Raw genomic sequence first — 12,696 nt, forward strand, 5'->3', positions numbered from 1 at the left:
AGAAAGCACAGAGAGAAGGACAGCACAGAGAGAGAATTAGACAAATTTAGGGAAATCCCACCCAATATAGCACAGAAATTAAGAAAAGTTGTAATGCTCGGAATGGAAGAAAAAACCCAAACAGGAACTGACAAATTGAACTAACATCAGTGAATATATTGGCTACATGCTTTTGGGTATTGGTCAACAGTTAATACCTGACCAAATGCTATCCAAAATCTATACCGATTCAGTAACTATGTAGTCATTCGGTCATAGTGGTAAAACATAAGTTAATTAGCACATATTAAAATATGTACATGCTACATATAAATTGTTTGATTTCTTTAAACTGTAAGAACTATAGCTTTGAGAGGATAACACAGGGATAGAGCTATCCCCTACTGCAACTACCAGATCAGTCTTTCATATCCTGACAGTCCAGAGAAGCATACTGTCACATTTACACAGAAAAAAATGTGTAAATTTGAAATGAAATGAAATGAAAAATGAAAAAAGTTCCGTTGGGAAACTCAGCGTTCCCCTCACCTGAAAGAGAAAAACAAGATAAGAGAAAGAGAAGAATGAGAAAGGTAGAAAGAGAAATGTGAATAAGTTATGGTTAACTCCATGAGAAACACATAATGAAATTCACTAAGAGCTCACATGCATTCTTCTCCCTACAACAAAACTTTGGACAGGTATCCTTCTCCCTTTTTGCCAACCTGGAAAACTTAATGATGAAATTAATTTTTATGAAAGTTTTTAAGCACTCATTTTGAACTAAACTTCCTTGTGTGATAACAGAACTAAAAAGTTATGCTAAGCAAAAAGACCTGAAACTGTTTGACACCAACCCCCCAGTTTAAGTTCATATCAAATTTCTGGAGGAAGGAGAAGATTTTCCAAACTCAAACATGCAAAATTTGGGAGACGTGGCTAAGATGATAGTTTTTACTTTCTATCAGATTTAGCTCTTAGAACAGCCTAAGAATACTGAATACAAATACTAAGATGATTTAGGTGTCTCAATCTTACATTTATCAAACTTACCTGACATATTTTTTCCCATATTTCATCACATCCTGCTTTTTCTTGAAAGCTAAGTGCCAAATCATAATTTTCAGCTTCAGACCACACAATCAAGGTATCCTTTAAAGAGAGGAAGAGTATTTTCAGGCAATGTATTTCAGATTTTACAAACCTGAATAGTGTTTCAAGAACAGAATTTTAAAATAAAAACAGCTTGACACCTAATTATGATAGGACAGCATTACAACAAACAATCATCATACTTTGTACGATTTTTATACATTCTGAGATTCTTAGAATTAAAAATATTTCTGCATAAACCAGAACAAGAAAGTTCCAGAAAGATACTGAAAATTTTAGTCCTTAATTCATGTGACCATAATATTGTAAATCTCAAAAAGGTTGATCTAGGATATGTACTTCTACCTCAGTGCATCACCTGATAAAATATGGTAAAAAAAGCAACAGGGTTTTGTGTGTTTTTTTTTTTTTTAAAAACTCTGTTTCAACTGGACCACATAAAACTGCACATCTTTTGTAGCATCAAGTTACAATAATTTTTTTCATTTTTTTATAGGAACCAGAAGGTACTGTGCTAATGCACAGAACAGTTGCTTAAAAAGCAGCCCCAACATGCCTACAAACTTTAAACAAGAACAGAAACTTAAATATGCACACAGTTAATTGCCTAAGAGTATGCACACCTGTTACACTGAACCACACACACCTTTTTTACTCATTCCAAACTACAACTCTGAAAGGAAGTTTTGCCCTAGATTTCTAGAAGTTAGTTGAAACCGTGCTTAGCTATGTTTACTACCCAGACACTTAAGCTCTCATCTAATTGCTAGAATAGTTTAAGAGTTTATCAGAGCCCTCGTTTTTCCCTGCATGGAAAAACAATATATGGAAGTGGAAGCTGATGCTGCAAACAGCAATATCCCACACTGATAAGGTATTTGACACAGTAGTTTACAGACATAACTAAATGCTACTAAATAACTGTGAGAATTAAACACGAAAGAGAGGAACATACAATCTGCATTATTTACATATTGAATCAAGTTTTATTTTAAATGTGTTTTGTCCTCCTATAACAGCTAGCTGAAATATAGCCACATTAAATATATATAGCCCCATGAAACTGCATTATTTCAGTTCAGTGCTAAAACATGCGTTTACTCACTAGGACAAGAAACATGAGAATTTTTGTACTTTTATTTCAATAAGAACCATAAAATAAAGAGTATTTTTGCTTCATTAGTATATATCTTGCTTATATTGATTATTCCCACAGGAATTAATTTCAAATATTTGTGAAAGCACTGTAAGTTGCCAGACATTCATATAGTTTAAGACAGTTTATTAATTAGGCTTAATTTATTTCAAATATTAAAATGAACATAGACGATAAAGAGAAATCTTACATTCAGATTTCAATATGCACTTACTAGAAAACTCCTTAAACTAAACTATAATCTAAACAGCACAATCAGCTAGCTCCATTAGGATTCAGTCAAGCAATATAATATAATCAATTTGCCATTACCAGAGCAGCTATACTGCTTCAGAGGCACTAATGGCTTTACCTTGCAAATGGCAAATAGTTTACCTTTTCCTTTTCCAAAGGGTTGAGGAAGAGGTGGTACACAGAAGAAAGGGATTTAGGAAGACCACCTCCAAAATACAAAAGGAAGAAGAAAGTCACAATTAATAGTTTATTCTCTACAAGACAGGTCACGGTGCAAATACTCTGGTAATAACAGATTGACAGCACCTAGTACTGCTGACTCCTGTAGAGTAAGAAAAATAGCAGTTTACAAAAATTTAGAAAGGGAAGGTTAAAAAAAAAAAGTTGTGCTTTTTTTACCATCTTTTAAAAACAGTATGTACCTTACTGTAGTATTCCTTGTATGTATTGAGTTCAAAACCTAATACATTAACCTCTGCAATTAGTATTTATGCTGCAGTAATTTTCAAGGCCACTGTCTCATTAGCTTCCCGTTGAGTTGCACTTACTTAACTGAAAAAAACCACCACCCTAACACTAAATCTTAAGTAGATCCTAGCAGAATTTGCAATATTCCTATCTAATTAATTTCCACTTAAGTGAAAGTGGTTAGATTTCCAAGCAAGCCATTTCCAAACAAAGATCAAATTATATCTTCTTCTCTATAAAGAATATGACTAACGGATAGGGAAATCACTAAAAGAGAACAAGTAAGGACAGTGTTATTTACATTAACTGCAGTAAGTTGAATAGATAAAAGCTCTAAGTCTCTGAATAAAATTCAGCATTGGACAAAGATATGTGTGTCTGTCTTTTTCCTCTGGGGATAAGAAGGATGGAGGGAGGAAGGCAGGCACAGGAAAAATGAAAGGGAAGACACAAAGGTAAAGCTGCTTTTGAAAACTATAGTCACAGATGTACAGAAGTGTATTTAGCCATAGTATAGCAATTGTTCTCATTAAACAAGGTCATCTACTATCATACATGGAAGTTCAGACAGTATTTTTTTACTTCTACACATTCCAATTTTTTTTTTAATTGTTTCTTCTTTGGAAAGCAAAACAAAAAACTGCTGGAAAGTTATTTGAGCAGCAGAACAATAATCTTCAAGTTTGGTTTATTAATATTCAAAAAGTATTCTCCATTTGCCAACATTAACAATTTCAACTGATTAGTTATCTGTTTTCTTATCACACAAGAATTTCATATTATAGATTAATATTAATGCCTCAACATAAAGCTATCGATTGCTACTCTCTGGATCTTGTAAGAGCACTGTTTGTACATCCTTTCTTGTCTGAAAGAGTTTTTAAAAAGAGAACATGAAACAAAGCGAGAAAAGCACTTCACACTGTTGCATAACATACAGTTCAGTCAAAGTTTAAATTCATTGTTAAATGCAGGCACTTATTAATGTAATTTCATTTTCTTAATCCTACAAAAGCTTATAATCATCAAAAAGAAGAGCAGTACAAGACTTACACATGTAAGAAGAAGTGACTGAAGGAAATTCTAGATACAGTTAAAGATAAAAAAAACATGAATAAAAATCTAATTTTTGCTTGTTTTATTTAAAGGAATCTCTCTGTGTGTTTGATCTGAAAACTCCTCAGCGTAATTTGAATCCACTAACTACTCTGGATCTCTCAGCTATAGAATAGGACTATCTGTTGCTTCCAAATGCCAAACATTACTTCTTGCAACTCCAAAATGAATTGAAATTTCTCAAGACTGCCTCCTCCCTTCCAAGGGAAAGCAGGAGTGTGAATAAATACACTTAGTAACAGTAGCTATTGGTTAGAGAGGTAAGGAGCCAAGTCTTGCACATTACCTCTCTATGAACATAAAATCTTCAATCTTATACGATTCATAAAAGCAGTTTTGGCTCAGTTTGATCAAAAACATAACCTTTTTTTGCATTACATTAACATTAGCCTCCAGACAAAGAGCTGGATGGGATGACCAAAACAAACATCTAAAACTTGGTCTTATCTAGTTTGTTGTTTAACACAATTAAATTGTGAAACTGCAGTATTACATTATAGCTACGTTGTGTGAACTGAGTCATAAACATGGATAAATGTTTTATCATTGAAGGCTTTTCTACTGAGTGCTCTGCAAGAATCCTAGCATTCTAGCTCCTCACATTTTTCAAGATGCGTTAAGAGTTCTTGGCAAAAGTTTTTTAAAATAAGATGACAATCAGGAAACTACTTATACAGAGTTCACAATCTTATTCTGAATTTGAAAATAATTTGCTGCTTTGCAAAGAAATATTTTGACAATGGTGACAGCTGGATGCGTCATCACTACCCTAGCCCATACAAAATTTGCTGTCTCCCTAACACCATTTATATAAATTTGTCTTCTTTCATATTATTGTTCATTATGACTGCTCAGATACAATGAGGAATCCTTAATTTTAAGCAAAAATTCTGAGCATGGCCTCCTTCTAGAAGACCTGTGCATTTAACATTCTCTTCAAGAGGTATTTATCATTTGTACCAATGGCTAACTTTTTGCAATCTTATCCTTATAAAGATACAGCCAGAGGCAAAACTTCAGAATACAATTGGGCATTTCTTTGCTGCTTGTCTCAAGTGTTGGCTGCATCAAGCCCAGCTGGAGCAAGTTCTGGTTAGGTAAGGATTTTCAAGGAAGCACTACTGTGTGCTCCAGCTTTTCATTCTTAAGAAGCTAATCTTCAAAAATACTACTGCAATAGTTTAAGCCAGCAAGCAGTAGCAGTTGTACTTAGATGGAGAGGGCTTAGTATCTACCATATGATTTCTCCTCACTTTTAAAAATAATTTTCAAAAGGCTTACTTTCCTTAATAGAAAGGTTGTTGAATGCACACTGTCAGTCTCAAGTTCTTGCCATAACACAGAAGTCACGCTTTTATTAGACATTACATCAGTTTTATTTAACTATTAGCAAGCTGATTAGCAGATGTGTTATAGAGCATTCATACACTCTCCAAAAGCAAGCCATGGGATTTCACAATGAAGGATTTCAGAGCAACTAGTAGTCCAGATTTGATTCTGCTGTAAAATTGATTTTAAGTTTTCTTTCCTAATGTGATAAAATTCAGAAAACTTGTATTGTTTGACATTGCCCTCTCACTGGTGTTCACTTCCAGGGAGAATACTAGTCTTTTCTCTAGCTCCAAAATATTCTCTTGACATCCCTATGAGATTTAAGCTACTCTCAAGAAGTAGTGATCCCCCAAATTAGATAGATCTTTCATAAATTCTTGCTTTCTATCTTAAAAAGCTAATTAATCTCTTCCTACTAGCTCTCAAACGATTTAGGCCTATGACACCTTCCTGGCCCCCACTGGAAGTTCAACAGAAGAAGGTTGTTCCTCCCCCTCTTGGACTGACTGGTTGCTAGCCTTCCCTATCTAAGCCCTTACATTGTTTAGTTACAGACACTTCCCTGGACATGCTAAGCCACCTTTCAGCATCTTGGTAGCTAATTATTTGCAGTCAAAAAGTACAGTTTCATAAGCAGCTTTGTGCTTATGAAATAAATTACTGGCACTACCCAGTTTTTTGAAGTTCAGTATATATAGTTATCGTGGTAGGTTGTGGCAGAATCTTCAAGTTAAAAAACCCTACCCCAGTAATGTAATATAAAGTTTCAATCCTGCATTTGGTTTTGGGCATTTGCTCACCTAGAACCTGGATATATGGACACGCTAACAAGTTATCCCAAAAACTGGAATAACATATCAAAGGCACACTCAGTCTTTTGGCAAAATGTATTGTATTAGCTTCTATGAAGCTCAATCATCATATGTGAATTTTCAGTTAGCTATTTCACAGCTGCATTCCCATGAATCACATAGAATAAAATCAGTTTATTAGTTCTATAACAGAACCTCAACTCACTGGCCTAGTGAACATACCCAGAAACATCAGAAAAATTACATTTCACAGGAAAACACGCACAAAGATAAAGGAACATGTAATTTAAAATGGATAAACCAATCCCCCCCTGAAAACCAACAGCGGTCACTCCCGTTGTTTCTCCCCTCAGCCCACAAAACCACATGTTTTTCCTTACTACCTTAGCTACCATAGGCACAAATTTTATTGAAACAGTTTCACTGTTGGCTCACTCGTCTTGACAGCGAGGGTAGGAGTTCATCTTCTCTGAGCATTCTGCCAGTGCCTTTCTGGACCTCTTCAAAATTTAGTTTTGTTATTAATACGTCTGCTCTCAATCATTGAAGGATTGCCACCTTCAAGCTACATACCTTGTAGACAGTACTCTGGATGAATTTAAGTTTTATATTCTTGTGAGGAACTGAAAAAGGGACTGCAAAAGCAGAGGACACGAGACACCAAAGTTTCTAGTGCAGAGGCAAGACTTTGTAGCTGGAAGCTGTAAGCAATTCAAGTCTTCCTTGCTTTAGGCACAAAAAGGGATGCAATACATACTTCATCACTCAGTTACAGGATGTACATGGGTATATCTAAAGTAAAGTTGAGGCTATGTCTTTACTGTTCTATTGCTAAAGCACTGCCAAAGTATATTGAAAAGTATATATTCCAGTCCACACCCGTATCAGCTTCCTCCCTAGATAAATGCTACATATATATAGTTTATTTACCCTTTAAGGTTGCATAGGAAGACATGTGTTGTCCTAAAATACTAGTGCAATTACTCATTTTCTGAATAAGGATCACTTGTTTAAGAACAGCACCTCTGTCAGCACATTTTGAAATTGTGTCATTTTAATGCCTTTTAAAAAGAACCAACATAAAAAACAGGGCATTGATTGAAGTGTGTAAACTGACTTCACCAGGACATCACAATTAAAATGTCTTCTACCTTTACTGGTATATTAAGAAGGAAAATTAAGTATTCTATGTGTGGTCCAGCAACCCATAGCATAATTAAATTCCACTTACTAAACAAAATTTTCTTTTAAGCTGTGTGCTACTTACCTATAATTAAATCCAGTATATTCCATATCAAAGTTATAGGACCATTACTGTAACATTTTAAAATAAGAATACCATTAAAACTTAACATATAGCCCTAAACAGGAATACAAGTCCAGAGGGCGAGTGGCTGTACTGATGCACATTTTGCTTTTTCAGAAGAAATCTGCTGCCTACAAATAGTATCTTAACATGAGAAGTATTAGTTCTTTTTCCTGAGCCACAGGACATTAGTTTCTCAAGTTGTTTTCTTTCTAGTTTATTTTCCTCAGATGGATTCCTTCCTTCTAGTTCTAGTGTAAGTAAGCATGAGTTTGCCAGAAAGTACATGGTTCAGAGCATCCAAAAAACTTCCACTGGTAGCAATTCCATTACAGAATCAGATACATAGACCTATCTTTCTTTCTGAATGCACAGAAGAAAAATGACTCTTCATTGTGACAGAAAAACTAATCTAATTTATCTGACTAGTGAAGGGGTAGTTAAAAGACTGCCTATCTATTTCATGCTTCAAGAAATTATTTCAAACCTCTAGATGGCAGGTAAGTCTGGGAAGGCTGGGGACTAGATTGTGCAAGCTGAAGTATCTCAGGACCGTGTTGATGTATGAAAAATGAGTCCCCGAGCAGGTCTCAAGATCTGCCAAGTATTCCTCCTCTCCAAACGGAAAAGCAGACAGTTGTATCTACCACCAATTAGATCAACATTTACGTGCACACAGAGATCTGACTAATCCACAATAAAGGGCAAAGGGCAGAAATTGCTTTCAATCCTAAACCCCAAGAAATGTAAAACAGAAAATCTGACAAAAATTTTACTCAAATCTCAGGTTCACAGGGTATGGCTTTTGGTGGTGGTTTGGTTTTGGGTGGGGTTTTTTTGTTGGTTTTTGTTTTATTGATCCCCCCCGCCCATTTTTGGTAGTCTCCATGGATGTTTTACATGCCAAAAGAACAGAGGCAGCAAGGCAAACTTGTACTCAGGTCTTCACAGTATTATTTTAACAAATAATGATCTAAGCTGTGACAGTTATCTTTAAAATATACATATTAATACCCCGAGATTGTCTCATGAATTGTTGATATCACAAATTATGCAATCTGTTTCACACTGGCACTTACAGTGCAGCATAGGTCCAAGGTTCTTTCACCAGTGGAAGAACTCCACTGTTTATCACAAAGGTATCTATGGGCTCATTTAAGAACCCAAAGCAACTGGCATAGCAAGCTCCACTAAGAGCTTATCTATCACACATCTATCCTTCCTTCCAACCACCTATTAGTTGGTCCAATAAAAGTTTGTTTCTTCTTACAAGCCTCATGTCAGCCTAGATAAAAGTCAGAACTCATCCACTTATCCCATTAAATATGTGAAGTGCTCACAAGCCACATGCTAAGTAATGTCACAGTAAAAACAGACATACTGCTATTTACCCCTTTAAAATGGAATGGAGGTTCACCCTCAAAACAAAATTTTGAGATAAAAGGCTGGTAAGACGATAGAACTTGAAAGTAACTTTCCAGTGTTAAGTCTTACATTTGTGCGAGAATTTTCTTGAAATTTTATGAGCACAACTGACAACTGCAGGCAAACTCGAAAGCAAGTCTTCCACCTCAGGCTGCAATTTCACTAGTAGCTGAGGTGACTTAAGTGGCATTCTGCAGCCAAAAAGGAAAGATCTTGCTCACTCTTCCATCCCACAGTTCCACAAATGGATCTTGTGTGAGGTGGCTTCAAACTTCTGCTGATGTAGAGAGTCACCAGTTTTTGAAGAGGCATTTGGAGTACCAAGTTGATTTTCTTGTGGTTTAGTGAGTTTAGGCAGTTCAGGTTCTATGAGCAGAGCTGGAAAGAAGCAATTGTTCCCTTTCAGCTGCTAAGCTCCACACTTGGCTTATATGGAATCAGGTTTAAACTCTGAACTTGCCTATTACTAAGGGCAAGGATAAGTAGGCTTCACCTGAACAAGTATGTGCTACAAAGTAGGATTAATACACACACCAAGAAAGATTTGGTTATTTCTAAGGCTCAGAGTGGAGCCCTACATTCAATCTCTATTAGAGACTGCTTCACTTAAATAATATGAACAATCCACCTGCAAATATAAATTTCTGTCTATGCAGCGTTTGAAAGCTTCAAGACCAGCATTTTTCCTTCTTCAGCACAGAAAATGTACAGTGCTGTTCTAACACGACAGATTCATGTTTAATATTTTTGTGAAAACATGGTTAGAGAAATAATCACCAGTATCGGATTCGTGCAGTGCTAGATTACAATATGTCTGACCCAGAGTAGCAATGAGCACAAAAACAAAATGCTGTTGTACCGACAAGCATGTGTCGTGGTTTGCACTCATCTTACAATTTTATGCCTACTTTAGTATACTTCATGTTTGATCTGGTATAAAGCCTATTGATACAAAGCTCAGCCCTCAATGCTCGTTGAACAGTTTTGAACCAGTAAAGCAAGTTTATACTAGATGACCACTTTATGCAATAGAGCTGTGAAATATTCAATGTCATTTTAGCAGTTCTAAAGCTCAAGCTACTCTATCATAGAACCATGACCTCAAGCTAGTCAGGATTGTAAGTAAGAGTTAGTTTGCTTAGCATTTTTGCTGGTCTTGTCCTTTCTTACTCCCTGCAGTTGATTCTCCATTCCACATTGGCCTTACCAGTTGTTCAGTACAGACAGTTTATATGGTGCATGATTAATTATATCAAGGAGGAAACACAGGTTACATTTTCCAAGGAAGGATATTTTTTACCCAGACTGGTTCTCCCCATTCAGTTTAACACACAAGCTGCAGCCACACAACCACTGGGACTGCCCGTGAGCAAAATTACAGTATGTCTACACTTATAAGAAACTATTAAAGCTGAAGACCCAAGAGTGTTTCAACACATCACCTGTACCTGACAGGATTTTAGCAAGTCTGAGCTGACCAGACAGGCAACAAAATACAATCTGGTTCAGCATTTCTACACCTTTAAGGGTTTAGAAACCTCTAATTCTCAGCATCCGTGAGATAAGAACAGCAAACAAAGTGCAAGACCTACAATTCACTTCTCATCCATCTCAGTAGCATTCTTTTGGGGCTCACAATCTATGGCTTAAATAATTGAAGCAAGGTGCAAACTGGAGGTGAGAAGCTGCTTTTATGTATACAGAATGCTCTGAAGCAGTAGTAACCCATATCCATCTTCCAAGTAAAAGCCAAACAAAGGTAAACATGTAAATAGCTTTAAAACCTTCTAGTCTTCTCTTAAATAAAATATATTGAAAGTTGTAGTATCTGAAATATAAAGAAGAAAAAAGCCAGATGATAATTCTCAGGAACCTCAGCTACTTTGTGGTTTTCACACCTATGCTTTGCCCATCACTCCCAACACATTTTTTGTTGTAAAGCAGAGTACAAATTATCTATATAACATCACAAAAAACCAGAGAGAAATAACACAAATGATTCATGAAATGTACAAAAATGTTGAGAACTACTTTGCCTCCTATTTTTTGGTACAAGAACATACAATATAATTTGCAATAGAGGCAAAAAATTACTGTATTACTGAAGTTCAAGGACCTGCCTTTAAACATGAGAGCGGGGGGAAAAAAGTATGTTTACCTGTTGCTTCTGGTACGCAGTGTTCGGGTTAATTTTGGACTCCAAAAGAAGAGAGCCTAGAAAACAAAAGTTCCACTTATTTACATGTGTACTAAAATTTCAACCTCAACGTGAATTTTCTGATGACTCTTTCCTATGACTGTAGGTATTAACACCTTTCCTCCCAACAACAAGCCTGTTAAACCCGTATCCTACAGCTTTATATTTAATTTTTCCTTCAAAGATACTGTTCACATAGTACGGAATGTTCAAGAGCGTTTTGAGGACTGGATTTTTAATCTCTTTCTTATTGTAAGTAATGGCTTTTCCACAGAAAATTTTAGAGACTAAAGTCTGCAAAAATCAGCACACAAAACGCATCACAACTGCATTCTTTACATCACCTATGGTTCTTTTGTACAAAATTTGCTAACCATGTAGTATTTGTTCTTGAAGTTTAGCTAAAACACTTATATTAGTTTGCTGGAAAACACAGCTAGAAACTAATGCTTACAGTGGCAACCATTGTGACTGCCAGTACCAAAAAACTTCATACATGATAATCAGAGGAGCAATGGTTTCACAGCAGCTTATACTGATTTAAGACACAGAACAGCAATTCCATTCTCATGTCTGGGTTTTCTTGCCCTTCCTTTTGCATAAGCATTAGTGTTAACACATGTCACATTTAAACGGTTTGGAGGGTTGATCTAGGTGAAAACAACCCTTAATACTGCTTTTATTTTGGCTCCAATCACTTCCCTCATCCACCCTGCTGCACAAATGCCAGTGCATGAGGGACTCTTTACAGCCATGACTTAAATTTACGTATCTGCAGAGCTCCACTCAACATACATGAAGTACTGATAAATTAACTTGCACAGTGAGTCTCGTAATTAAAATACAAGGCTGCAAGCATTCCTTTAAAGAGGCACTTCTCCATTCACCTACCTGCTTAAATCTATTTTTTAAAAAAAGTCCAAACTTTAAGAAAAGTCTCAACTTCTCAGTTTCATAGCTATAGTTGTAAGGCAGTCTTATATTTACATTACTAGAATATCTGCCAAATATCCTCACAAAATCTACACTAAAGAAAATTAAAATGCTTCAACCAGGCCAAACATGGAAGCCTGAGAACTTGAAGACAGGACAAGAAAACAAATTATGTGGATTTGAAAAACATACTTGGAACTGAAAACTGTACTTCCAAATCTCACAGTAGAATCAACAATGACTAGCTAGTTTTTGCTATCTGAAGAGTATACCAATTATAAAATCCACAGCAAAAAATATCCCAAACCAATGTTTGTTTAGCAAGTATCACCACCCTCAATCTCATAGGCTACATTTACAGAAAAAAACCCCACTCCTTTTCTGAAGAATTGTTACTAACTAATCATAGAATAGTTTGGGTTGGAAGGGACCTTTAAAGGTCATCTAGTCCAACCTCCCTACAATGAGCAGGGACATCTTCAACAAGATCAGGTTGCTTAGAGCCCCGTCCAACCTGACCTGGAATGTTGCCAGGGATGGGGCATCTACCACCTCTTGGGGCAACCTCTGCCAGTGTTTCACCACTCTCATTCCGAAAAATTTCTTCCTTATATCCAGCCTAAAT

At 36.0% G+C, this 12,696-nt stretch overlaps 1 protein-coding gene across 1 annotated transcript in view; it reads right to left on the bottom strand.

Annotated features, from left to right (window-relative positions):
• Positions 1-11,155, bottom strand: part of SMEK1 (SMEK homolog 1, suppressor of mek1 (Dictyostelium)) — a gene marked incomplete at its 5' end in the record, with an annotated part of 36,192 nt that extends 25,037 nt beyond the window's left edge. The window contains 2 exons of the mRNA XM_010297045.1: positions 1,033-1,131; positions 11,100-11,155. Of these exons, the coding sequence (XP_010295347.1) occupies positions 1,033-1,131; positions 11,100-11,155 (155 nt within the window). The remainder of the gene's footprint in view (positions 1-1,032; positions 1,132-11,099) is intronic.
• Between the last annotated feature and the right edge of the window lie 1,541 nt (positions 11,156-12,696).

The sequence above is a fragment of the Phaethon lepturus genome, unplaced genomic scaffold (assembly GCF_000687285.1).
Source record: "Phaethon lepturus isolate BGI_N335 unplaced genomic scaffold, ASM68728v1 scaffold52341, whole genome shotgun sequence".
NCBI lineage: Eukaryota > Metazoa > Chordata > Aves > Phaethontiformes > Phaethontidae > Phaethon > Phaethon lepturus.